The sequence below is a fragment of the Lontra canadensis genome, unplaced genomic scaffold, assembly GCF_010015895.1.
Source record: "Lontra canadensis isolate GAN:19392208 unplaced genomic scaffold, GSC_riverotter_1.0 scaffold99, whole genome shotgun sequence".
Classification (NCBI taxonomy): Eukaryota; Metazoa; Chordata; class Mammalia; order Carnivora; family Mustelidae; genus Lontra; species Lontra canadensis.
The window spans coordinates 6,124,527-6,152,176 of NW_022631093.1; the positions used below are offsets into that span (position 1 = coordinate 6,124,527).

Sequence of the window (27,650 nt, forward strand, 5' to 3'; positions counted from 1 at the left end):
TGACTTTGCTGGTTTAGTTTCTTCATCTCAGGATAGAGGAGTAAATAAGACCAGTAAACAATACACCTGGAATAACAGAGACTACTGAAACTTCCTATGGTTATTAAGAAATCCTCAGACAGAAGTGAGTTTTCTGGGTTTTGCAGTTTCTTCACACCACAGGGCTTTAGGTTTTCAGACCCTATGCCAAGGGGGCACAAGTACACAAATGAACACTTCTTACTGAAGTTGTATAAATGGATCAGACCCAAACACAGGGAGATCAGCTTTTTGCTCATCAAGAGGAATTTCTGGAGATTAGTTGTGACCCTAGAGCTTCCACATTCTGAGCCAAATCTTCCAAAGAGTATCTTAGCACAATATTCCTGCGATGGCCACCATGGACAAATGCACATTCCAGCATCTTCACATATGTGCCCTGGAAAAGTCAATGGGACCTATGAACAAGGGAAGGCATAAACACATTCACCCAGATCACCCTCCCCCATTACCTACAGAAGACGCCTTAGAAGAGACGTGCGTGCCTGTGCACACACACTCATTCACACTCAGAAACGTGCAACATTTTCCATGGACCAGCAGCGACGAGGGAGAAAGCCCAGCTCCACAGAAGGAAGAGGCAAACTTCCAGCTTGGGTCTCATTAAGGAAGGCTCAGAAACAGGCCAAGGCCAGAGCGACAGCCTTCCTTTCTCCATCACTGAAACATCCAAATAAGGCCAACCTCCCCTGCCCCCTCAGCCATGAGAGAGAAACCACTGTCCCTGGACAGTTTTTCTCCTTTCATGTGTCACCTGGCTCCGTGCTACATTCTGAGCAGAATATACAAATGAAGATACGCCTTTGGTGGTGGTGGGGGGGAGGGGTACCTCTACACTGTCGTGGCACCTCTACACTGTCGTGGCTTCTCTGCAGTCTCTGTTTTGAAATGCACCCTTGAGAAGTTCAAAAGACTTAGAGATTCAAGGTCAAGGAAGACCAAGACGTAGCCCAGGGCAGGCTGGGGTCTGAGAGGTGAACAAACCCACTCTTCTCATGTCACAGCTGACGTGACCTCTGAAAGAACCTAGTGCATAATCTGGTGTCATGGAATCATTTTGCAAGACTCAGCTCTTCCTCTTCTTTTTAATGGTAGCTGAAGGCAGTTCAGATTCAAGTCCCTACACAAGCTGGAGTACTTGCCAAGCCCCTCCATTTCCCCCATGTGGGCTCAAACAGCTCTGTTAACCTCCAACTTCCAGGCACGGGGGTTGGGTGGGGGAGGCAGAGCTTGGCCACATTGGCCTCCCTCCAAGGGTCTCCTGTGATCCCCACTCACCATTCTTTTGTGTCTTGAGTTTTGGTGGCTCGGGCTCCGGGAGACATGGACAGGGCCCATCACAGAGGACGGTGAAGCTTTTGCCAGTAGAACAAGCATGGAACTCCAACTTGCACTGCAAAAGAGAGGCAGAAGAGGCTTTAAGAAGGCAGCTGAGCAGACCCCCCCACGTGGTGTCCCCAGGAAGCAGCTGTCTCTCTCCAGCCAGGTGGGCTCATGGGAGCAGAGACAGAGAAGGAAGGAGTACATCTCAGGTAGATTGCTGAAAAAGAAATGGCCTTTCATGTCTTTCTGAAGACACGGGGTAACCTCTGAGACCACCGGAGAGCACTGTGGTGCTTACTTTACTCGATGATAAATGCAGCTGTAACTGTTAACAGAAGTACTCATCCAAAATGACATCTCAGAGTCCCAGGGGTCCACCAAGGCCCACCCCTTCCGCAGAAGACCACCTCCCTCCATTTCCTTACTCTTTCCCTAGGGTACCTCTGCCCCAGTACAGGGATCCTAGACTCTCTCAGCTACTCATATGCTCTCCCTGGGCACAGGGGCAGGGTAACCCCGAGTTAACACCCTGGGTGATGTGTGTGAGGCCCAGCCCTGACCCACCCAGAACATGCAAGGAGTGACTGCTTTTGCTTTGACCATCCCAAACCTGAGTGTTATACAGTCCTTCCCCGCAGAGGATACCCATGGGTGTCTCTAGCACAGGACTGGGTGCAAGCACCCATCTAATTCTTAGATTCAGGTTGAAGCCCAAAAGTCGCCATCTCTTCATGTCAACCCTTCATCAGCTACACTGGTAGTGTTCTGGCCACTTCCTGCCTGTTTCACTACTTCTGCCACTTTTACCGTCAAGTCTCAACCGGTTCAGAACACAGGCCGGAAAGAATGTTGTTTACAGGTGCAAAAGAGCATAACAGTTAACAGAATTTTTAGGATCCTGACATCTAAGGGATAAGACATGGACTCAGAGCAGTTAAATAACCCACAAAATATCATGATGCTCTTTTGGGGTGGATTCCAAGCCATGTCTGAGTGTGGGGCTCAGACCCTGGTCCTACAACATCGCTGTTTCCACGTGGAGAGCACATATTCCATACGGTACCCCAGGTTGCTACTGGCCTCCTTTTCAGTTGTCTGACAGTTTATTCTTTTTCCACTTATACAGTTCTCAAGATCCAGGTCTGCATGTAATCAACCTTCTGCTAAGGCCCACGGGCTGAGAAACACATGTGTACCTGGTAGAGGTTCCAAAGAAGAGGAGGCAAGCAAAATTTACTGAGCACCCACTTTGTCTGTTATTCTTATCAGAGGCCATGGGGAATCTTTTACAAGGGAAAAAAGAAAAAGGGAAGTTACAGTCCTTGCCCTTGGAAAACACAAATGTGTACCTCTGAAAAGCCCACAAGCATTTGCAAACCAGCACACCCGAGGACAGCTGAATACCGAGAAGGCCCGGCTATTCTGTTCCCATCCCGATGACAAACCCAGGGCAAGAGTGTTTCAAACCTGGCTCTGAACCTACGGGAGTCACTCTGAGTAACTCCAAGCGTCACTCACACAGTGGCCAGCCTCACGAGAGAGAGCGTGACAGACAAGCCCATGGGGTGATGACTTCCCCTTGAGGCAAATGCCTTTTGTACAGACTTGTTAGCCATCTAGTATGTGCGCAGTGTGGCTGGAGGGGTGGTGGGGACTGGATGAAAGGCAGCCATGGCTCAGCCTCCAAACTCAAGAACTCCATGAAGAGGCAAAAAAGACCACGTCCTTCTAAAGCCGTGCGGCCACGACTATGAGGCGGTCAGGAGTGGTGTGTGTGGAGGGATGGGAACAAAGTAGCCCCATAGGAATGGGATGGACTGCCGCCAGCCAGAGGGACAGAATGTAGCCAAGAGGAAGACTGGAAGGGAAGCGGCGGGTGTCCGTGTAAAAAGCTTTTTCTCAAATCCCGCAGCCAGTGTGCACATGCTGGAGAGAAGAACACCGTGGCCAGCCCCACCTCCTCCCGCCGCCCCTCTGCTCTGAAACAATCCTGCTTCAGTTCTCAAACTGTTTGCTCAAGAGACTCTCCAAAGCTAAGTTAGGGGCAACAGTATATTTGTGTATGAAAAATTATTTTGTGAAGTCAAAACTTAATACATTTACTTACTAAAAATCCTACTGTGACTAAATTGCTGGTTCATATCCTTGATAGACTGTAAGACTCTTCCCAGACATTCCCCGGCCTTCCCTGAAAGCGGAATCTTGGCTTCGTTCACCGCCCACCTGGGAAAATGGGACCCCCTCCCCGAGGACCTCTGTCCTGGCCACGTGACTCGCTCTCCCTGGGGACTGCGAGTAGGTGTGACCGGCCGGGGTTGAGCAGATGTTTTAAGAACCACTGCTTACTCATATCTCCTCTTTTGCTCTTCCCTCTACCATGAAAATGACACGAACCACACTAGGGCTGCTCCTGTGGCCTGGGGCCCAGAGGGCGAGGGCAAGCACCAGAGCTGCAGCGAGCCCGCAGCCAACACGAAATAGGAACAAGGAGTTAATGTCTGCTGGCTGCCACAAGCCACTGATGTTTGGGGATCCTTCCTGAGCACAGCATAACATAGCCAAGGGTGGCAGCACTGACTTCCTACTAGACCATGAGGTACTCGTCAGCTGGAAAGTCACGTCTTCTCCCAGGCACATAGTAGGTGTTCAGTAAATAGTTGCTAAAGGATATGGGTGGTGCTCCCCAGGCTCCTCGGGGCCTCCGCTCTGGTCCCCAGCTGCGATCACCTCACCCGCACAAGGAACACAGGTGCTGGAGCTCAGCCTTCGGGGTGTTCCCGTCAAAGCATCCTTGACCCACACCTGCTGCCTGAGGCCTCTCCTTGAGCTCCCGTCCAGCATTCGGCCTTCTAGCCTCCCCGCTCACCCTCAACCATTGATGGACTCAGAATCTCATCCATTTGCTTCCCAGATGCTCGGGAACACCCGTTTTCCTGGGGGGGCCTGCCCTCGCCCAAGAGTCCCTGCAGACTGTGATTCTGGTAACTCTGCTTCCTCGGCCGGCCCCAGAACCCCCTCTCGTGGACAGCCGCTGTCACAATCTGCGGAGGCAGCCGGGCCTCCTCCCGGACCCCGGGGAGGTGCTATCAGAGAAAACAAGATTTATCTGCACCAGTGGAAACCCGTGTTTCAAGGGCACAGGCCTGCTTTTTTATCTTCCAGATAGAATGTGTCATTTAAATGAAGCTCGAAGGACTAGAATTCCATTTAATATAAAGCTCAACACGTGCTATTTAGAGATACCTATATATGTGTAATATATATTGGGAGGTAGGGTGACAAATACCAAGACAGGGGCGACCTCTGGGGCAGAGGCAGGACGACGGCCCCCGACAGGAGCCCAGAAAAACACTGTGAAGCCTGAGAATGGTTTATTCCCCAAAACTCAGTGATAGATTCCAAGGCTTTGGTCATTGGGCTTGACAACTTATAGAAACAAGACATCTACATTTGTGTATCAAATATTTCATGAGGAAATATAAAACAAAGTTGACATGCTTCCATCAAAGTGATGACGGAGCTCTACCCACGCCTCCCGGGGACTGTTGCTAAGGGGAGTAAATGAGGGCACACGTGGGCACCCGCGAGTAAGGGGAGAGGGCACCTGGTTCTGAGTCTGGCCGGGACTGTTGCTGGGCAGGGGGTCTCCTCGGGGCACCTCACGCATGTCCCTGTCCCATAGCACTTCACTAAGGCCCAACCCCTCTGCCCCAGGCTCTCGCTAGGGAAGAACAATTACACAGGCCAAAAGGTGGTCACTGCACCAGCTTTCCTCACAGGGGCCAGGCCACTTCCAAAGTACAGCGCTTCCCGCTAGAGTGGGCTGCCCCAACCGAGGCTGTCACGCCGAGCAAAGGGCTCCAATGCCCTCTCCCAACCTGCAGGCCACAGATGCTCAAGAACGTCCTGGCCACTCACCTTCAGTCCCAAGTGGAGAAAATGCACAGAGCCTCTGGGCTCTGCAGAAGTGTGCCCTGTGCTGTGGAGAGAATGATTCTGAAAACTCCAGGCAGGTATGCTAGCCCTCCTGTAGAGGGCTGCCAAGAGAACGGGGCCAAGAGAAAAAGAGGCAGCTCATGGTACTTTTCCCACGCAGCCATCCCATGACTAGGCTCTGGACCTAGCAGACACTGGGCTCTGACCTATCAGGACAGGAGCAGCTTCCTTCGGAAAAGATGGGGTCAGAATGCAGATTCTCCCATAGAGATGTGACGAGGGAGACCCAGGTGTCTCCTGACACCACAGGGATGGCACTGGCTCCTTTCACACATGACAAGCCTCCAGAATGGCTACACCTTCTCTCTCACAGTGTGCTCAGAGCTGCAGGTACAAGGTGGCAAAATCATGGACGGCGATTTGTTGGCAGGAAGGACGTGCTCCGGTGGCACTTACTGGCTTCCTCCACACCAGCCCTGGAGGTACTAGGGATGCACACCATCTGCCAGCACCTGCTGGCCTTCACTGACCTGCATCAGAGCAGTGTCTGCAGGTTCCAACTTAAAGAGGGTAGACTGGGAGCCTACCCCTTAGAGTCTGGGCTTGGAGGTGGAAAAGCAAAAAAAAAAAAAAATAAATAAATAAAACAAAACAATCAAAAAGAACTACAAAATGACACTCTTGGGAACAGATAAAGGAGCACCCATAAAAAAATTTTTTTTAAGGAAGAATTGTGGGGAGAGAAGAGGAGGAAAGAGGTATAAATGCATTTTGGGGATTTAGAGTGGACAGCCAGTCATTTACTCAAAGCTCTCATAGGGCCAAGGCTGCAGGCAAGCCCAGGAGCTCCTTCCCTGGGGAAGGAGACACACTAAACAAATGGAAAGACTCCTAAAGGTGGTCACTGCCACCTTCGGGGGCCCTTCCAGCCCTGGCCCATATCAGAAGTGGATCTAAACAGAGAGCAGTCACCACCGCCCTGACCCCACTTACTTTCTAGAAGAGACAACTTCACACCTTGTGTTAGGTATTGAATTATATCTGTCCTACAAGACATTTGGGAGTCCTAACCCCCAGTATCTTCGAGGGTCTTTACAGAGATCATCAACTTAAAATGAGCTCAACAGCGCCGGTCCTAATCCAATATGGCTGCCACACTTACAGGAAGGGGAGAGCTGGACACAGAGACCCACGTAGAGGGAAGATGGAGGAGTGAAGTGACACAGGGAGAAGAGAGCCACCAGCAAAGAATGCCTGTGGCTGCGAGAAGCTAAGGAAAGGCGGGAGAGATTCTCAGTCAGGGCCTCCAAAGGAATCAACCCTGCCCAGAATCAACCCTGCCCACACCTTGGCTTCTACTTCTATCTCCAGGGCTGTGAGACAGTAAATTCCTATTGTTCGAGGCACCCAGTGTGTGGTACTGTGTTAGTGCAGCCCTAGCAGACTAACACACCTTCCGCCCAGATGTTTAAAAAGAGATAAGTCTTTATGGAATAGAAATGCTGCATATTACGTTCATAAAACATAGACCTTTGTGCCCAGATGATTCAGTTCTCCTGGAAAGCAAGTTAAAAACAAAACAAAACAAAAAACAACAACAACAACACCTGGAACAGCAGCCTTGGAATGTTGGGCGGGTGGACATACAGAACTTGGCCAAATACTATCAACTGTGACTCATGGGCAGAAATACGAAACATTCAAGACTTTATAATGATTTTATGATCAAGGAATGAAACAAATAATAAGCCCTAAGTATTTAAAAGAGGAGAGCCTAGAAAGTGGGAAAGTAACAACTTTCAAACGACTTTTAAACTTCGTACTGGAACCCATATTCACAGAAACACAAAGAGAAACACAGACATAACCTCCTGGAAGCTTCTATACCCCTTGATCCACTGGGAGAGAAATGTCTTCCCCAGTCCTCACAGAAACGCAGAAGATGGAGGAAGCCAAAGACTTTGGGAATGGGCAGAAATATTCAAAACGTTGACCTACTTAAAAATAAATGTGCTAGCAGATTTCCCAACCAATCTTTCCTTCCATTTTGCATAACACACCAACACGTCGGAATGAGGGAATGTTCCTGCGAATGGCCAGTAAATCTTTCTCTTCCGTGATTTGTAAAGCAAAACTAATAACCTCTCTCTGGTTCACTGCTCACACAGATCTCCACTGAGTATGTTTCTCTATTGCCCTGCATTCTTTGCTTTTGCCTTGCATGCTTTGGATATTATTTTTAACATTTTATTTAAATTGCTTTCTCCACTCTATTTCATCAACCAATCATCTATTTTTAAAACCAGACTGTTGACAGTTCACAGTTGACAATTTTGTTCACAGTTGATGAATTCTGATTTGTTTTTATTCCCCCAAAATCCTGTCAAAGAAGGGGGGGTGGGTAAACTTGTGGCTCTGCTGGCTTTAATGAGTGGGCAGGGACTGAGTGTGGCTGCTGGCTCCCCATGTTATTCCTGACAGACGGAAGAACAGCTGTCCGTCTGTCTGGGGCTTGACTGTCCCTGGGGTCATGTGAAAGGAGGAGTGAAGAGAAACAACAGAAGGGTCTTTGGGCTCAATCAGAGGTTTACCAAACAGGCCCTCATGTGTGTGTTCCTTCTCACATCGAACAAGTATTTACTGAGCACCTACTATGGGCCAGCACTGTACCGGGCTCCAAACAGACAAGACAAAAACACTGTTCCCATGAAGTTTATACAGCAGGTGCTAATGAGGATCATAAAACAGCACAAAGGAGATTAAGAGACAGAGAATAATGGGGAGGGGAAGGTATATTACTTGGGGTGCTCTCAGGCAATCTGGCATGACATCTGTGTAGAGTAAAGAATAAAGTGGGCCAGGCAGCCCTCTGGGGTCAGGGGATTCCAGGCAAAGGCCCAGTGGTGGAAGATGCCGACTGCACATGAAAGTTATCAAGGAAGCCAGTGTACCTACAGAGAAGAGTGGAAGGGACCTTCTCAGCTGAGTGTGCAGAGTCCTGTGTGTGACACAGGTGTCAGGTTTGGGCTCACTCACTGCCCTCCCAAGCACACGCATGCACACACACTGTTAAAAATTCCAAAGAAGGCAGAACCTTACCCCTTAAAACCAAATTGCTAAAAATGTGAAAAAGGAAAAGCTCGTCTTTATGGAAGAATGCCAGCTAAATACATTGAGAAGGAAGGCTGGAATTAGGAAATCACTTGGCAACTCCCCATGTAATAACTGAGTTAGGAAACGATCATTTGATGGTTATTGGAAGTTGTGGGTAAAAGGAATTGGGGAATAGGGCATTCACAGGGTCTCCAAGGGCTTCCCGTAGAACACAGACCTCATTATTACACAAAGAAAACGTACGTGACAGTCACACCTTAAAGCGCGGACTCTGGGGCCAATGTAGCACCTGCAGCAGGGGGCCCGGTTGATGTACCTTCTGCACAAGGAAGTATTACACAACAGTGCCTCTGAGGGGCAGGGCCAAAAGCTCCTCACCTCAATCTATTCATTAGAGAATGAGTCCAAAATTGAACACGTTTTATAAGATAAATGCCTGGACTTTCAAAAAATAAACCACCACGAAAACAAAACAAAAAAGCAAAAAAACAAAACAAAACAAAAAAAAAACACCAAAAAAACAAAAAACACGAACAACAACAACAACAAAAAACCAACCCTGGTGTGAGCGGGTCCCTCTTCTAGAACAGAAGAAATTAAAAAGCCAGAACAAATGCATGGGGTGAAGCTTGACTGGCTCTTAGAAAATCAAAATTATACAAAGCTGTAAAGGACATTCTGGGAAAAAGTGCTGTGGTTTTAACAAGGACTGCGCATTACCTGACATGACTAGGTTATTGTTCTCGTAGGTGTAAGAACACCTGTGAAAGTGGTCATATAAGAGAATGCCTGTTTCCTTACGGGGAAGTGTCTCTAATTTGCTTCTGAATGGTTCAAGGGGGAAAGCACGTAGGTTAAAGAGAGGGGAGGGCGTGAATCTCACAAAACGTTAGCAACTGCCAAATCTCGGTGATATGGTATGGAAGTACACCTCACTCAGATTTTTAAATTCTTCCATACATTTAATAATTATTAAAACAATTTCTCCACATCCTCACCAACACTTATTTATTTTCTTTTTGATTCTAATTATTCCAGTGGGTGTGTGGTGAAAGATGACAGTGGTTTTGATTTGCATTTCCATCACAATGAGCGAGGTTGAGCACCTTCTCATGTGTCTGTTGTCCATCTTCTTTGGAGAACTGTCTATTCAGGTCCTCTGTCCATTTTTTTAATCAGATTGGTTTTGGTGTTGAACTGTATGAGTTCTTTATATATTTTGGATATTAACCCCTAACTGGATATATCATTTGCCAATATCTTCTCCCATTTATTAGACTGACATGTTGTTTTGTTGATGGTTTCCCTTGCTGTGCAAAAGCATTCTATTTTAGTGTAGTACCAATAGTTTAATTTTGCTTTCATTTTCCTTGCCCGAGGAGACATAGTCAGATGATGGTGGGAATGCAAATTGGTGCAGCCACTGTGGGAAATGGTGTGGAGTTTTCTCAAAAAAATTTAATGATAGAGTTACCATGTGATGCTCTATATCCACTATTAGGAATTCACCCAAAGAAAGGGAAAACACTAATTTGAAAAGATATATACATCTCTATGTTTTTTGCAGTGTTATTTACAATAACCAAAATAAGGAACCAACCCAAATGTCTATCGATAGATGAATGGGTAAAGAAGATGAGTGCGCGCGCGCATGCGCGCGCGCGCACACACACACACACACACACACACACACACACACACTGGAATATTACTCAGCCACAAAAAGAATGAGATCCTGCCATTTGCAACATGGGTAGACCTAGAGGGTCTAATGCTAAGTGAAATAAGTCAGCAGAGAAAGGGAAATACCATGTAATTTCACTCATATATAGAATCTAAAAAACGAAATGAACAAATGATGAAAAAAAGAGACAAAAGACAAAAACCCCTTAAATACAGAGAACAAACTGGTAGTTACCAGGGGGAGGTCCTCAGGGTCTGGGTGAAATAGGTGAAGGGGATTAAGAGTACACTTATCATGATAAGCCCTGAGTAACGTATGGAATTACTGAATCATATTATACACTTGAAAACTAATACAACACTATGTTGTATTAACTACAACACTTCAATTTAAAAAATTATTAAAGCAAAAGCTGGACAAAAATAAGCGTAACCTGCTTTGCCCAGTGGTGCTGGGAAAATGTTTCCGGAAACCATGCCAACCATGCCTGTGTGCTCCCCTGAACCCTTCTCCATACAGCGCGATGGCACGGGACCTACTGCAACGACATGTCCTGCTGTGTTTCCCCACCAGGGGGCAAGCTCTTGGAGGGCAGTGAGGACCCTGTAGACCACAGTCTGCAGGAGGAGTGGGCCTTTCGTGAGAACTTGCTCCACCAATGACTGAGATTTTTCTGGAGCACAGATTCGCTTACGCAACAGAAGCAAGTAAGGCCACTATGCGAAGGGTAAACGCAGGCACAGTGAACAGCAGCATTTTGGTTCTTGCAAAGACCCTCTCTGGTAGTGCATATAGCAGAGGTATCGCCCTGAGGTCATTCTCCCAAGAAACTCCCCTACCTTCTCCTGACCTTCTTTAGCTTGTCAACCATCTAGCAAACCTCTCTTCAGCAAATGAGGATGCAAATTTCAGCCCAGTTTGGGTGCAAGTTGTACACATTTGCGTTTGGAAGCAAAGCTGCATCCATTTCCTCTAACTTGTCCAACAAGACCCGTGCAAAAACCCCTGCTCATGAAATTGCCAAAGGAAAGGGCAAGGCCCCATGTGAGGGAGCCTAAGGAAAAACTGAGAGCTCCCCAGGGGCAGGAGCTCAAGGGACATGTTACAACTCAGAACCAGCCCCTGTAGCCTCTGATTGGCAGCACCCTTTGTGCCTTACGTCCAGCAGTGACCCCACTCTGGTGAGCAGAGCCAACCCGTGGGGTGCCTGCCTGAGCCCGCAGGGTCCCCCGGCTCATTGCCACTACTCCCCTCTCCCTGGTCCATGTTCTATGTGCCCCAAACTCACCTTCCTTGGGCTCCCACACATCACCTCCACTGCTTCCCCCTTCTAGGACTTCGCCTGATATCTGCTGTGCCTGGGATCCTCGAAAGGCTGGATCATGTCCTGAAATTTCCCAATTCTGTGGGATTTTCTGTCTATCTAGGATTTGGGGGACATGGCACAGATGCAAAAGGACACACAATTCCCAGGCCCTGCTTCCTATCAGCCTACTGGGGAGACCACAGCACCCATGGAGAGAGAACGGCCAGATCTGCGTCAGGAAACATGGGACCCCACACAGCCTGTCCACACGTGGCCAGGAAGCAGCAGACAGCCCCACATCCAAAGCAGCCCTGGACACAGGGACAGATCATTGTCCCTCCCCAGGATACCCCTCGTATAATTCAGACCTTTGCTCAGATGTCACCTTCTCGACAAAGCCTTCTCTCGGCACCCTTGTGTGATCATAACAGGCCCTCCTGACTCTCCCACACTGTCCTCCTGTGTACACACACACACACACACACACACACACATCATGTTCTAATACACTATGAATTTCTTGTTTTAGTTACTGTTTCCTGTCTCTCCCCCTTGCTAGAATATAAGTTCCACGAGGACAGGGATCTTTGTTCTACTCACTGCTGTATGTGAGGTGCCCCGTCCTGCACCTGGTCCATGCTCAGTAGAAACATGTGGGGTAAAGGAAAGAGTGAACAAAAGCCACAGCCTATGTGCACGGGTGAGTGACTAAGTAAGAATTCCAACAAGCGACGGGACCCCAGGACGGAGGCAAATCTCATTAAATGAGTTCCAGTTTCCTTCCAGCCCTCTAGGAAAAGGGCTCCAAGTAGAAACAAAACAGATTTCCTCAGAATTTGAAGAGGCATGCAAACACTCGAATGTGACAACAGTTCAGACTTTTACCTCTTCCTGGCCTGGCTCTGTTTCCCCTCCAGACAGACCTCCAGGGGGGCCTCTGTGCCCCAGAGCCGTTCTTGCTCACTGCGTTACTATACTGCACATACTCGTCTGTCTACACAGCTGCCTTTGAAGAAAACATGCATCTTTTCTTCTTTAAAGATTTTATTTATTTATTTGACAGAGAGAGACAATGAGAGAGAGAACACAAGCAGGGGGAGTGGGAGAGGGAGAAGCAGGCTCCCCACTGAGCAGGGAGCCCAATGAGGGACTCGATCCAGGACCCAAGATCATGATCCGAGCCGAAGGCAGACGCTCAACTGACTGAGCCCCCCAGGTGCCCCGAAAACATGCATCTTTGTCTGGACCCTAGCACACAGCAAGTGCTTCACATATTGGCTTACTTACAGGATATACTTTGTATAACACTACATGAGAGCAGATGTGGGTGGGTTCATTTTGCTGATGAAGAAAGTGAAACCTCAGGAAAGCAAATGACTGTCAAGGTCACAAGGTCAGTAAATGGCAAACTTCCTTTTTAATCCAGATCATTCTACTTCTCCCTAGTCCACTGCTGTGTGCATTGCCTAAGAATCTTCTGGACACCGAGGGGTCTGGCAAAGTCTTTCTAGGCATCCCAGGATGGCTGAATGAAGAAGGAGAGGATATTGAGGGGAAGGAATGACTGACTGCAGGGCAGGGCAACTGGAGAAAGGGAGGGACGCCGCCGAGGCTGAGCTACTGAAAGGGAAGGAAGGCAGCCGGCTGCTCCCCACTAACTCAGGCCAAATGAAACCCTTATTCGTCAATTGCACTGGTGCTGGTGATGTTATCCAAAGTCACTTTAAACGGCTCCAATCAGCTAAGATCACTTGCAGAACTCAAGCAGATTAGCCCACAGAATTGAGGTGGGCGCCTTCCCTTTGTGGTCAGGAAGCTAATGGTGCCTGGCTTACCTGCTCAGGAGGCACGAGGGCCTGCAGCAATTCTGGGCTAACAGAGTAACCACCAAACATTATACTGGGGCGCTCTTGGGCACTGTGCTTTCAGGAGGTTGCAGTCCAGAGCGGCCCAGCTGGGGAGGGCTCCAAGAACAGGCCTCTGAACCTGACTCCCACCGGGTGGAAAGGTTCCTGAGAGCATTCTCCACTGCAGGAACTGGACATCTAGGTGCCAGTCATGCTCACAGGCCCTAGGGCCAGAGTCAGCCCCACGGCTCCCAGGGGGCGGAAAGGGCTTGCTGAAATTCATCGTCTCACCCACAACTCTAGGAGCTTAGGGAGTACCAACCCGTTCTACAGAGGAGGGTGGGCGGGATGAAAAGAGGAGAGAGGAAGAAAAGCAGGCAGCAGAGGAAGGATGGCAGAAGGAGAGAGCAGAGGGGATTCTGCAAGCAGAGGCAGAAGCCGCAGCCCTCCAGGAGAGACTCCAGGCGGTGCAGGAGGAGCGGTGCACGCAGGGGCTCGTTTACAGTCTCTCGCCCAGCCTGGCTGTGTGGGCTCAGGCAGCTCTAGGAGAAAGGAAGAGAATGTTCCTAGCTGGCACCTGCTTAAAATATAGATGTCTCTACTGCTATAAATGCCCCCAGGATGCCTGTTTCTCAGGCTGTCCAGGCTTCTTCCTCGGAGGGACCCAGTCCACGCGAAGCCACCTCTCCGGGCCACCTGTCCCGCTCCCCCGGACACTGCCAGGACTGACTGCCCTTCACAGGCAGGATTGACGGGAGGTGGCACCCTGTGAGAGTGGCACCTACTTTCCATCAGGACTCTCACCTCTCCAGCTGTGATGATGGGGGAGGAGAGGCTTTCTGCCCAGGTTCTGCCTGCCTCTGTCCTCACAGGCCTGTAAGAGGATGTGACATTCAGATAGGCAGACATCCACTGCCTTCTGGAGAGGAGAGTCTAACTAATTCACACAACCTGCCCAAACCTTCCTTTCCTTAGCACTAAATAAAGCCACCCCTCCCCCCGCAGCTGACAGGACAGAATGGGTGACAGGGGGATCCCCAGGGTTGGGCAAACCCCGGCACACGACAGACAATAAATCTCAGTTCATGCCTCCAGTCCTGCCAACCCTTTGTTCTGCCATTCCTCCAGTAGCTCTTTTGCACCTGGAGGATCTCTGTGACATGCCAGTGCCTGTGCCTCTCTGTCCCAGTTCACGCCCATGCCTCGTCCCTGTCATCGTCAGAGGAACGTGAAGATGTGAGCCCAGAAGAGGACCCCCATGATCCAAGCCCAGGTATCCCTCGAACCCTGTCCCTTTGCGTCTCTTTCCAACACACACTCGCTCTGCTGTGACACACTGCCCCCTAAACAGACCGTCCACACTCCCCCTGGACACCATCCACTTTGATGCCTGGCTTTGTCGTACCCCTGGGAATCCCAGGGCAGGTTTCCCCGAGGGTGCCCACCTCCCCAGCACACCATCCTGCATTGCAATGACTGCTTTCTTGCCTGTCTCCCTTAGGAGTTCCACAAAGATGGTATTGTAGTTCACTGGTTTAGCCTCAGTGCCTCAGAAAAGATTTGAAAAAGAACAGGTAGTTAAAAAAAAAAAAAAAAAACAATGACAGACGAATAGACACTTGGGCAGATGACCAGATGTCTCACTACCTCCTAAACAGTCACACACGGCTTGGGGGCCACAAGCTGCAGTGGAGTTGCCCAAATGGTGGCCGTGATCTCTCACCAAGAACTCAAGGTTTTGACGCTCCTCAGCCCTGTGGATGGGACCTAGGTTCTCACAGTCCACCAGATGCAAAACCTGCCCGGTCCCTCCTCCCTCGTCTGATCCTCTCTGCTTACTGGGGAGTCAGGCCAAAGATCCCCAAAGGCAGACATCTTCTTCACATGCCCAGACTGAATTCAAATTCTTATTTCTGAGGCATATTCCCTCTGGTCCTGACCCTGCCACTCCAACAACCTTGCCCTAGTCCTCCCACAGCGGCTCCCAGCTCCCCTCCCAGGCCTTGCTCCACTCTGATGCCCCTCTCACATGGCAGCCTCTCCTCCTACCCGAAGACTCCCCACCTGGGCAATGTCCCTCCAAGACGCCCTTGGCCCCAGGCACATTTCCAACCCACGCCACTGCCTCTCCACAGCCCACGCCCGCTCCTCACAGCCCCTAGCATTTCTTCCCCATTTATGACTGGGCTGCTGGGCTCCCCAGCTTCCGTGCAGTACACGTGCCTATCCCTTGGAGTCAAGCTACAAACATGAAGTCCATCTTGAGCCTCTGTGGTGCTGGTAGAAATTCCTCCAAAGTCATCATAATGTACATAAAGGTTCATGGCAATTAGTCATGGAAAAGGTATTGTGCTAAAGGCTTTTCCTACTACACCTTTCTCCCTTCATTTTCACTCCAGCTTCTAGAACTCCACTAGCAGCCAACTTACCTGTGAAGAAATTGGGGCTCAGAAACTTTTGTGCAGTGAAGGTCAATTCTAAGCTGCAGAGGTAGAATTCAAACCCAGGCCGTCTGACCCTACGGCTTGTGCTCTGAAGGGGTTAATTACATGGTCCCTTATCAAGACGTTTAGCAAGCTAAGAGCTGCAGTGACAGTGGCCCTCCCGGTCAGCCCAGCATGCCTGCAGGAGCTCCTCTCCTACCAGGAAAGCTCAGTCTCATGTGTGTGGGGAATTCTCCCCGGACTGGTTACTGAGGTAGCGTGCACTGAGTTACACCGCTCTGCACGCAGAAGAGCGGGAGGAAGTGCCTCTCCCATGTGTCTCTGGAGGGCTCTTGTCGTGGTCTCCCTGGAACATGGACCTCACAAGAGCGGGGAGCTTGGTCTTAGCATTCACAGCCGCATCTCAGGCACCTCCAACAGTGTCCAGAACACAGCAGGTGCCCATAGGCGCTCAAGGAAAGAAAAAAGGAATGAGATAGGAAACAATCTCCCGGAGGTTGACCAGAACTACCAGCAAATTAAAAATGAGTTTCTTGGAGAAATGAAAGAACAACCACACATGTTCTGTTGTGTTCCTTTCCTTTCTTCCCCCTTCGCTCCCTCCCTTTCTTGCCTTCCTTCCTTCCTTTCTCTCTCTCTCTTTTTTTTCTTAAGGAGGTTCCACACCCATCAATGTGAGGCTTGAACTCACAACCCTGAGATCAAAACCTGAAGTGAGATCAAGAGTTGGATGCTTAACTGACAGAGCTACCCAGGCGCCCCAACCTCGACATTCTAAGTGGCTCTATGGGACAGAGAACTTCACAGCCGCCCAAAGGTATGGGTGGGATGACCTTGTCACTCATGGAAAAGCAGCTCAGAGTGAAAAGAGGTCCGCATCAAATCCATAACCTCCATAAAGCAACACAAGCAAGGCCTCTTCTGTGGCGTCAAGCCAATCTTGTCCTGGTTCTGAACTCCTCAGAATGCAGGCTCCAAGTAATACATCTGTGGAGCGGAGACAATGGAACACCTCTCTGCTCTGATCCTCCTCCAGAGGCCTTGCCGGCTCCTGTCCCAAAGTACCCCCGTGGATCTGCCTTCTGAGGGGCGGTTCCGGGCCACCTTCCCCATGTTGTCCACCGTCTCTGTCATCACCACCACAGAGTACAGGCAGACTCTGGTGACTCGTGGTTTCTCGAGTGATGACCCCTCTTAGAGCCGCCGCATAAAATCCCTCTCTCCTCACCGATAAGGAAAAAGAAATGCAGAAGGAGAAAGAGCCGCAGATTTCCAGTGTGATGAAGGGTCTGTGTCGCACCCCCAGCAGCCCCTGACATTCAGCAGGATGAGAAAACAGCACCAGCTAAGCAAATCCACCAATTCTTTCCAAAGCTAACACTGCCCAATGTCAGAGAAAGCCATTAACATCCCCTGCAGCCTGACGGGAGATAAACATCACCAGCCAGGCAACCTTGCTTTGTGTCTGCTCTAGACAATCTCTTCCTCTCTCTGCCTTTACTTGCTCTGGAAGATCGATCCCAGATGCCTTTCTGAAGAAAGCCTGCGTTTGCTCCTAAGAGCCAACAGAAATGAAGCCATGGGTAAAGGTGACCAAAAATGCCAAAGCAGACTTGGGACCAGATGCGACAAGATGAAGGTGGTATTTTTTCAATGAAACGGTAACTTAAACTTTGAATTACTGCCTCATTTTACTGCTTCGAGAAGAAAGACACTGTAGCGCTGAATGGAAAGGTAATATAACTCAAAGCAGATTTTCTTTGCTTGGCATCGCCTCTGTGAAAAATACATTTAAGTAATAAAATGCCCTTGTGAGAGTTCATTCTGTGATGACGGAGCTGAGTTGTGGAACTGGCGAGGACTGGACAGTCATTTTTCCTCTTTGGATTACAGGGTTTCCCCCCTAAACAGATCTCATCTCATTTCTCCCAGAACGTGACAGAAGGTGAGCCAGCTGGACCAGCTGTCCCATGAAGCTGACCCTCGTGGCCATTCTGCCCCCAGAGGTGAGTGTGAGCTGCAGATTCCTACTGCTCATTCCATGGCCAGAAATGTCTAAGTCCCATCATTCACGGGGAGCCTCTTCTCCTTTTGTGCTTTCTACTGAGGCCCATACTGCAGTCCCAATGACCCTGAGGTTGTCGTGGCTTGATACTGAGATCATCAGGCTGGATGACATATAGACATCGGAGGCTGGAAGGCTGGTACCTGATTAATTTCTGGGGATGTACGAGAAGATCTAGATCTGAACCCATGGGGAGAGAGGGGGCAGAGACAAGTCCAGTACATACAAAAAGTTGAATCTTGTGATGAGATGCCACGACCCCAACCAGGTGGGTGGGGATGTTTAGGTAAGCAACTGGCAAGGGTCCACACAGGAGGGACAGGAAGAGAGACCCAGCTACAAAGAGGCAAGCATTTGGGGAAAAGGCACTTGAAGTCCCCGTGACTTCAAGGGTGGGTTTAGATGACAATGCAGGACACCCATCCAGGTACCAAGGGAATGAGACCCAAGAGAAGAAGCTGGTGCAGCTTCTAAGGGTCAATCAGCCTTAGTTTTTCACCTTGACCATGTGTTCTAGGGCAGGGAATGGGGCCAGAAAGGCCATAGACTGTGGGCTGAGCAAAGCAACATCACTTCCAAGATCCAGGAGCCCACCAGGCACATTCCCCAGCCACAGGTTTCACACAGGCCTTCCCTTCCTGTGATTTCAACGTCAGCAAGTTCAAACAGGTCTCCTCCCACCCCTACCAAGTTTCTACTTGCCTATTTTGATGTCAATCCAGAACCTGTGTTAATCAGGCCAAAATTCAGTAAGGAAGGCCAATTGTGATCTCCAGGAAGCTAGCTGCTCTCCACTGAACATAATTTGTGTTTCATACAGCTGAATGATTTTTCAAACACTCTAACACCCAAGCTCGGGGAGAGGGAACCCCCATGGACGAAATGGAACAGCTCCTATCTCGCAGTGTCTGTCGCAACGTGCATGCTCTCTTCCATGTGGGGGGTTCCTGCTCCACGAAATAATAACAAGCACTCGCGACGTGTCACCCTCATCATGTCGCTGCCACAGATAATTAAGCTCATCAATTATCTCCTTCCCTCTACTGCTTGGGGAGGATGCCACTTGTGAAGTTCACATGAAAGCCAGTACATCAGCCACTTACACCCTCTGCAAGTGGACTGGTGACCTCCCAGGATAGCACAGTGGCTAGAGCAGAGGCTCTGGAATGAGCTACCCTGAGTTCCAATCCTCCCTGGCTCTAGACTTCTGAGCTATGGGAAAGTAAGCTAACCCTCCTGCTCCTGACTTTCCTGATTTCTAAAAAGGAGGAAATCACACTGCCAGTCTCAGTGGCCTGCTACAGTCCATTTATTCAAGCGACATTTTTGTTGAGCACCTACTATGTGCCAGGCAATGTTGTAGTTGCAAGGGACACAGCAGTGAACACAACAAGCAAGTCTGAGGTCCTTGAATGGGTTGCAGTCTAAAAAAGGAAGCCAGATACTACGAAAAAATCAACACGAAATGAAATGATGTGAATAAACTGGTCGGCACAGAGCACAGGCTTGGAGAGAGATGGAAAACACGGGAAACACTTATACTATCTGTCACTCCCACCAAGCCTGCCCACGGAAGGAACGGACGTTCCTTCAGCCTTCATCTTGGGCAACTTCGTCTGGCTTCCTTCCCTCAGTGGGACAGAAGTGAACAATGACATCATAAGAATTCTGCAGGAGTCCCGAGTGAGGCATTTGGAGACAGACAGACCCAGGATCAAATATCAACGCTCACTTGCTCACTAGTTGACTAAGAGCAAGTCACTTAACTTCATGATGTTCCGTTTCCATGTACGTAGAACGGGGACAATTATGGCACCCATCTGCCAAAAATGGGAGCATCAGCCAGGATGATGGTTAGGGCTCAGCTGGGCACTTGACACAGGGGAGTGCCAAACCCACCCTCACCCCCACACAGGCTCAGTGGCTACAGCTGCTGTGTGCCTCCATTCTACTTTGGAGATGGTGCCCAGAGTGTCTGAATCATTTTACTTGTCATCCAGGGAGATGCCGTGAATCCCCTCCCCACAAAGAGGCCAGCAGGACACATTCCAGAAGCTGCGCCCCGGTCCAGGGACTACCCAAGACTTTGTGTCACCTTGGAGCCACAGTGAGGCGACCAATGTCTCTCCCGTCCAGACTGTAAGGTCCTAGTGGGCACAGGCTCACCTCCCCTCCTCTGAATCTTCCTCTCAGTACACTTGGTATGTTGCTGGGACACAGAAAACATGAAAGGGACAAAATGAGTTGAAGCAACCAGTCCAGGGGGATACTAAGAAGCCACTGAGAAAGAGGAACTCATCACTTTGATCCCCCAACACAAAGGCCCCTATAAGAGGTATTAGTGAAAAGTGAATGTTCTGCTGAAGACACTGTAAGACCACAGGGGAGATTCTATCAAAAAGGAAACCTCAGATTGTTCAATCTCTTCCAAAAATTCTCTTCAGCTGCCCACTGACCCAGTGCCTCCCTCAGGTACCAGACCTACCTTCCCCGGCTCTGAATGTTTTCCTTTTGGATCTACAAGCTCATCCTTCCAGGGAAGTAAAGGGCCCTATCAGGGATCCATCATCGGCAGAAAGCAAGGGATTCATGCACAGCCCATCATGTTCCACAGTTACACAAATATTCTGCATTTACTGCAGTTTTCATCAGAAAAAAGCAATGAAACTTTTTAAAAAATCATTAAATGTCTACGTTTCTAGAAGACAACGAAACATGCAATCCTAACAGAAGGGAATCTCAGCTTCCAATGTGACAAACCATAAAAGGAGGTCACAGATCTGAGGGTTCCCCGAGCAGCACCCGAGATCATCCAGAACTGCCCCTACCTGAGCCCACTGCATCCATACACACACACACACACACACACACACACACACACACACACACACACAGCAGGTAACCAAGGACAGCAATGTGGGACATGGACCAAATGGGGGAGCTGTCAGAAAGGACCCGCACAAATGACTAGAAAAGAAAAACCAAGGTTTAAATTTAGGGCCATGACAAACCACAGCTCAGAGGCACTTGAGAGGCAAGAGCAGGAAAGTGACATTTCCCCAAACAGCTCAGCTCCAGGGAAGTGAACCCACTCGCCATCTGTACCGGGTGTAAAGCTGTTGGCCGGCCTCCCTGCTGGCTTTCTGACACCAGAAGGAGCGTGGGGCTACCAACAGAGAGGGCTGGGAGGAGATGGTTTACAGAAAGAGACCTGCATCCTGGCCACCACTAAGAACACTTTCACTCTGGGCACTGGAGAGGAAGGACCTTGTCTTTCCTAAGGGAGTGAAGAAAATGACAGCCAGGTGCACGCCCAAGTCAAAGAAAATGGCCAAGTCCACTCCTGGTTCCATCTCTACAGATGTGGATGACAATGACAGAAATGACAGGGCCAATACCTACTTAAAGTAGAGTTTGGTTCTGATTGGCTTTGATCCTCACTTGCTCAGCTGCTGGCAATGGAATGGAAAATGGCATCAGACCACACTGTTGCGCCAGCACAAAAACCCTCCCCCACCCTGCTCCCACAGGGCGGCGCTGTTCAGGGCTGGGGGCCATGCGCTGCCCAGGCTGATGGACCTCAGCTTGATCCCAGTGTCACCACGTACTAACTGAGTCTGCTTCACCCATCTGGAGACTGAAAATAACAACAACACTCCCTTCGAGCATGGTTATATTTAAGCAAGTGAAATGAAAAATGCTCTGGAAGTGTTGAGCTCCGGGACTCCCCATCTGGTCCTCCTTCCTTTTCCTACAAAGGGCTCCACATCTTCCTGTCCCACTCCCTGGGTTAACCTGCTGCCTGACAGCTGAGGACACCTGAGCTCCACGAAGGATGGAAAGAACTGTTTCCTGAACTCTGACTCCTTCTTTCTGCTCCTTTCCATCGTCTCTCCCCATGACTCACACTGGGCCCCAGCCAGAAGCTTTCTTGGTCAGGGGCACCATGAGCCACCCCAAGGTTATAAGATGTCAGGGGTCACCATCCCCAACCAGCCACTACCTCGGTGCAGAAACTGAGCGAGGACAGCCACATTGCCTCTGTAATCATTAGCTTTGCGTGATGGATGAAGAAAGGGAGATGCAGAGAAAACATACAATTTGTCCAAGGTTACTGGGATAACATAGAGGAAAGCTGAAACTTGACTAATGTCTTCTGAGTCCTGGTCGAATGCTCCTATTAGGTAACAAGCTGTCATTCCCCCAGCAGCTGGGGAAGTCCTTGTAGATATTTGTGGAAATGAATTAAATCAATACAATAAGGCTACATCAGGCAAACTTCCCAAGGAGGAGGGTGATGGGAACAGCACACAGTCTGGCTTTCCTTCCCTTCCAACAGAGTCAATGCAGCAGGACGGAGGACGAAAGAGTCAGAGTAACCTCCCTTCTCCCCTAGAGGTGATGGCCACATCCGCAGGCTGCACCTGAAGGGAGTGCTGGCTGGAGGTCTCCACCCCTCAGACCCCTGCTCTTCCCAAGAGGCCCTGAGAAGGTCTGGGTCCTGACACATGGATCAGACAAGTCACCTGAGCTCTCTGAGCTTCCACATCTTCCTTTGGAAAACAGCAGCACTGACATTTGGGGCTATGTTCTAAGCGAGAGAATAGAGGTAACGCTTGTGCCATGGTGTGCCATCAATCGACAGGAGCTCTTTGCTCTTTATCATTACGCTATTATTACTGCTATTGACATTGTTCACGTCACCAGCTTCGCCTAAACGAGCTAGCTCCCCAAGATCTCTCGCCCTCAAAACTCCTACACCCTTGGGGTTCTGCCCAGCAGGGAGGGTGCAACATTTCGCTTCTCTCTGAAGCAGTGGCTGGCAACATCTGTTCTGGGGAACAGCGCAGCACGGCTGGCAGGGCAGGGGACCCAGGGAGCTCTGGGACATGACACTCAGGCAGGATGAGAGTCAGAAGCACAGCACCAGCTGGGTCTTTCAGGGGCCCAGAGATGGCTCCCTTACCTCAGGGGAGAGAGAACAGAAAAGACCTCAGAGAGTGGTCAGGAAGTAGGCAGAAAAAAGAGGGGGGTGGGGAAAAGAACCGACATAAGCTGTGAACCAGGAAAAAAGCATGGGGAGCTCCATTTAACTGGAACTTTCCATCCAGCATTTCTACACACGTGGCTGCTGACACTATGTGTTTTCTCTGAGCTTCCTGGTGCTGATAGGCATCTGTCACCCTCTGAGGAAAAGCTCCTGAGTGGAAGTCAGGAGGCTCAGGTTCTGCTCTCTGCTTAGACAATAAGCTGACTTCCCCCAGTCTTAGTCTTCCCATCTGTTAACACTGGTGGAGGTGAGGGAGTGAGGACCAGGGGAGGCTGGACTAGTTAGGCTCCAAGCTTTCCTCCAACTCAAACACACCATGCCTTCATTTGCCAAAAGAATATTCCACCTCAAAATGGATGTGGTCTCCTGTCCAGGGAGGGCTTATGTCTTCTCTTCGCACAAAGCCACCCACAGATGTGACTAAAGTCTCAGAGCAACATCACAAATGTGAAGTCACATGTTCGCCTCCTGCGTACTCATTAGGTAAATTTAACTTCCTACCACCACTGGTTTTAATCTACGGGAGCCGGCTGTGCATTCCTTGTTTGCTCACCAATCTCGCACAGAAGTGAAAGATGAGCGGTTTCCGTCTCCCAAATGGGCTTGTTTCTACTTCCGGGTACAAATCACCTGACCGGCTTGCTCCAAGGCATTTACAAAGAAAGATAAAAAGAGCGATATCAGGATGTCAAGTCCATCAACCTTGTAGGGCAAGTTTGCTAATCCTCCCTCCGCTCATCTTATCCACCATCCCCCCTCAACCCCTACCGATGTCCTTAGCTTTTCGTGCCTTTGTCCTGGCAGAAACTGTACATTGAGAGAGTCCCAATGGAGGAGCAAGGACATCAAAGAGTTTTCAAGTAGATTAACAAACAGATCCACTAGCATGTGCTACCAGATTGGCCACAATGACATGGCAGAGCATGGCCAGTGACCCCCAGCACTAGGGGAACTGAAAAATGGCAAGCCCACATGGGGCATGTCATCTTGGTGGCCAAGCAACTTGGTGCAAGGTTCTGAAGACATGGAAAGAGCAAGGCATGGGGGAGACCAGGAGCAAAGACGGAGATCAGGAAAGAGGCTTAGAACACAAGCTACAGCCCATTTTTGTCATAAGGAGCCACGAGAAGCCACAGGCTCCACCAGAAGAGAAGCGCAGGCTATGCACCTGGAAAGGATAACAGGAAAAACACCCTGACCTTGGCCAGCAGGCTGCACCACCAAACCACGCGGGACAGAAATGAGGAGCTAACACAAAAATGCAGGAACAGAGAGATGATGAGTGGGTCTGCTCCTGACAGAGCCAGCCCATCACCACCCCTCCGGGTCTCCCATCTCCCTGCTTGTCCCTGCTCATGAGCATCAAAGCCTTGACACTCGCTCTCAAACTGGAAGAACATAAAACCAAAAACCTTCAAAGTCGCTCTACCTCAACAGCTGCTTCTAATTTTCTGTTGGCTCTGCTGGGGAAGGCAAGTAGAAATGCCTTTAGGCTTCCAGAGTCAAAACTGTAGTAACAGCCCATGCCTCCTACTGGATACACTAACCCTAGTGGTCAACAGCTTAATTCCTAGGATGTGGCCACCGTCCTCATTCTCCCACACCTGCTACAATGTGATAGCAGAAGGACCTTGGTGTCAGTGACCTGTGGGCAGTGTGCCACCAACAAGGTCTCCTTCATACCCGGGGCCTGGAGATCTAGGCTACTGCCTCTCAGGGCCTCCTAAGTGACCTCGTTGGCCCATCTGCTTGTGACTGCAGTCAACAAGAGCCCCAGGGGCTGACCTCTAGAAACCATGAAGCAGAGGAGGCTTTTGTCAAGAGACATTCTCCACTGAACTCGGATGTCCACTCAATTCCAAAGTCCCATCAGATGCATCATCTCACCCTGAGACAAAAATATCCAAACCTACACTAATTTTTAGGGGGAAAATAGGTTCAGAAATTGAGAATAAGCTTTTAAAACCTCATTTCTGAAGACACTTGGTTAAGTCCTTGGCTAGAGAGCTCAGTAGCCACAAAAGATTGCTCTACGGTTTGAGCTGCAATAAGGAAAAGAAGGACATCTTCTGAAATACACCCAAGTGGTGACAAAGGAATGTGACAGAGGCTCGGAGCAGGCTGGAGCATTCTACTCCCCAGATAATGGGCTGGGAGCTAAGCCCTGGGTCTAACACTGGGTGCTAGCCATTGTTCACTCACTGACTTGGTTGGGGATCCATGGAGAAATGGAGTCAACTTGGAAATGGTCCCTCACTTAGAACAACAGAAACAGAAGTGATAGTTTCTCTAACAAAATGTGCAAATCCCACGTGAGACAAGCTGCCAGTTTTAAGATTCCATTTCAATGAAAAAGGGTTGAGTTTGCCTCAAGAACACAACGGGTTGGTTTTTTTTTTTTTTTTTTTTTTTTTTTTGCAGAACAGCAATTTGAAGTTCATCCTTTTGTCAACCAAATTGCTGTGTAATTTCCAAACTTCTCCCAGAGAAGCAATTAGCCAACAAACACATCCGTGGAGACACGACACAATGGGAGAAGAGTCCCAGCTCTCTTCTCTACCTCAGAGCACCTCTGCTATCCTGGTCTGCAAGAAAGAAGCTGAACCACTGGCCCCTGACTCTGGCCATCTCCAGGCCTTCCTCCCTGTGTGTATGGCAGGCTTCTAGAATACATACAGACTGCTTGGGGACATTTGGTCCAAGTACGTGGCAGCTGAAAGTGCCACCTTCTAGAGGGCAGGCACCATGTCCACCCTGTCTCCACACTCTCCAAGGCACAGCCAGGCACAGGGATCCAAAAACACAGCACATATTTTTGCTGCTGGAAGTTAACGGAAGAGCAGCTTCAGTGAAGTTCAGATGCTGTGCAGAGTTTCATCTCGAAAGCAGGAAAGGCCTCTCCAACGCCCCATGGTCCCCAAGCTGGAAGAGGAAAACGGGTCATAGCACAAACAAAACAGGCGCATTTTGAAAAAGGAAAATCCCTTCGTTCCCCTGGGCTTTCAGGCAAGGGGCTTTGACAAGAAGCGGCTTGATTCTCCGGAGACTTTCAGGCACCTGTCACCATGAAGCGGTTTCTCTTTCTTGCAGTACTCTCGCGCTCAGTTTCAGATCCCTGTCTACCTCCGCCTTCAGCGCCTTACATGCCTATGCAGCCGTGGAACCGAGTCAAGTCACGGGGAAAAGGCAACACAAGAACAACGGAAATGGAGCCTCACATTCCCTTCCCACCCTTCTGTGTTCTGGGGCCAAGAGGCAAAAAGTAGCAGAGACACAGGGGACAGGGATGGTGGAGTTGGCCGTACAGGGTGCATGGAGGAATCCTCATTGTGTTTGAGGACTCCACCTTTGAACTTGGTAGACTGTAAGTCATTTCCTCTCTCTCAAGGACGGGGGCTTCTCAACTCCACCCCTCTTGCCACCACCATTTACGGAGCGCCTGCTAGCTGTAGGCACTGCAGAAGGTGCCAGGAACATGAAGGAAGGGGGCTAGCAAAACAGCGCCAAGCCAGCGCAAGACGATACTCCCAAGGGTTCTCCTAAATGGAAATAATAAAACCCTCGCTGTAGGTGAGACTCAGAAACATTCCCTTCATAAAAAGCATCAATACTGGGCAGCCACACGCCCTAGGCTGTCCTTGGAAAGGGCCTGTTCACATCTCCACTGAGACATGGGCCCACTGGCAGTCTCTATGTTTATGTCTTGGTTTCCAAATAGGGGCAAATAAAAATATCAGTTCTCTGGACGGCCACGTTTACACTCATTTCTGGGTCCCGCTGGCTCCTGGGCCTTCTGAGCCTTCCTCTATATCTGCAGCTCACTGCTGGAGCATCCCAGATGGACCCTGCCGTCCAGATGCAGATCCCCACCAGGGAGAGGCCCTGAACTGTTCACCTTTGTCCTTCCCAGGGCTGGACACAAAGGCTGGCATGAAGGCACAGCTATAGTAAATGGTGAACTGAAGTCTTTCCTCCAGGACGGAGAGTTCCAGAAACGGGAGTTCTTTTGTCCTTGGAGATTTTTTACATTCGATGACATTTGCTCACAAAGCCATTCTGTCCAGGATGATAAAAAAAAGAGTCCCCAGAGTACTCAATCACATCCATCCTTAGAGAGCAATAAACTCGCATTCCCATTATTCTCCTGTCAAGTCCATCAGGAGGCCACGTGGACACCTTCACAATGTGCCCTGCTCACCTCTCTGGGCTCCTCTCTCCCGCTTCCCCACCCACCTATGTTCAATACACGAGTGTCAACTGAGTCATTCCCCCGTACAAGGTGTCATGTAAGCTGCTGGGATGAACCAGTGAGCCAAAAATAAGCTCAGTGCCCAATCTAAGTTACTCATAGTTTACTGGGGGACAGAGCTATTAATGAAGGGAACTTACAAATACAAAATTAGGCCTTAACTGTGGTGACTGCCAAGCATAAAATGCATCTGGTCCTGCTGAGATGTTTGACAAGGGGCCTGACCATGTAGAGGGCGTTGGAGAAGGCATTCATGAGGGTGTGACCTAAAGCTGGGATCTGGAGGGTGAGGAGGAGTTTGCTGTGGTTGTGTGAAAGGAGGGGGGCCCTTGAGGGGCTCACTCCAACCTCTGCCAACATCCCTCACATTTCTCATTTGCAGCTCAGCTCTCACGTGCTCAGGAGACCCTCCCTCACTTTCTGGGTGAGGTATAAAGCCCTCCTGTATGCCCACCTGTTGCTCTGCACAGGCCCATCTTTATGAAACCACTGAACAACACAGGACTTTCCATCTCCCCTTCTGAGATGGCAAGTCTATGAGGGCAGGGACTTTGCCTAATGTATTTTTCCATCAGCAATGCCTAGAGAGGAAC

The 27,650-nt window shown here is 49.6% G+C and overlaps 1 protein-coding gene across 2 annotated transcripts in view; it reads right to left on the bottom strand.

Annotated features, from left to right (window-relative positions):
* SPOCK1 (SPARC (osteonectin), cwcv and kazal like domains proteoglycan 1) overlaps nt 1–27,650 on the bottom strand; it is a 500,079-nt gene that overhangs the window by 79,529 nt on the left and 392,900 nt on the right. For both annotated transcript variants that reach the window (XM_032837572.1, XM_032837571.1), the window contains one exon: nt 1,318–1,432. In XM_032837572.1, coding sequence (XP_032693463.1) covers nt 1,318–1,432 — 115 coding nt within the window. The remainder of the gene's footprint in view (nt 1–1,317; nt 1,433–27,650) is intronic.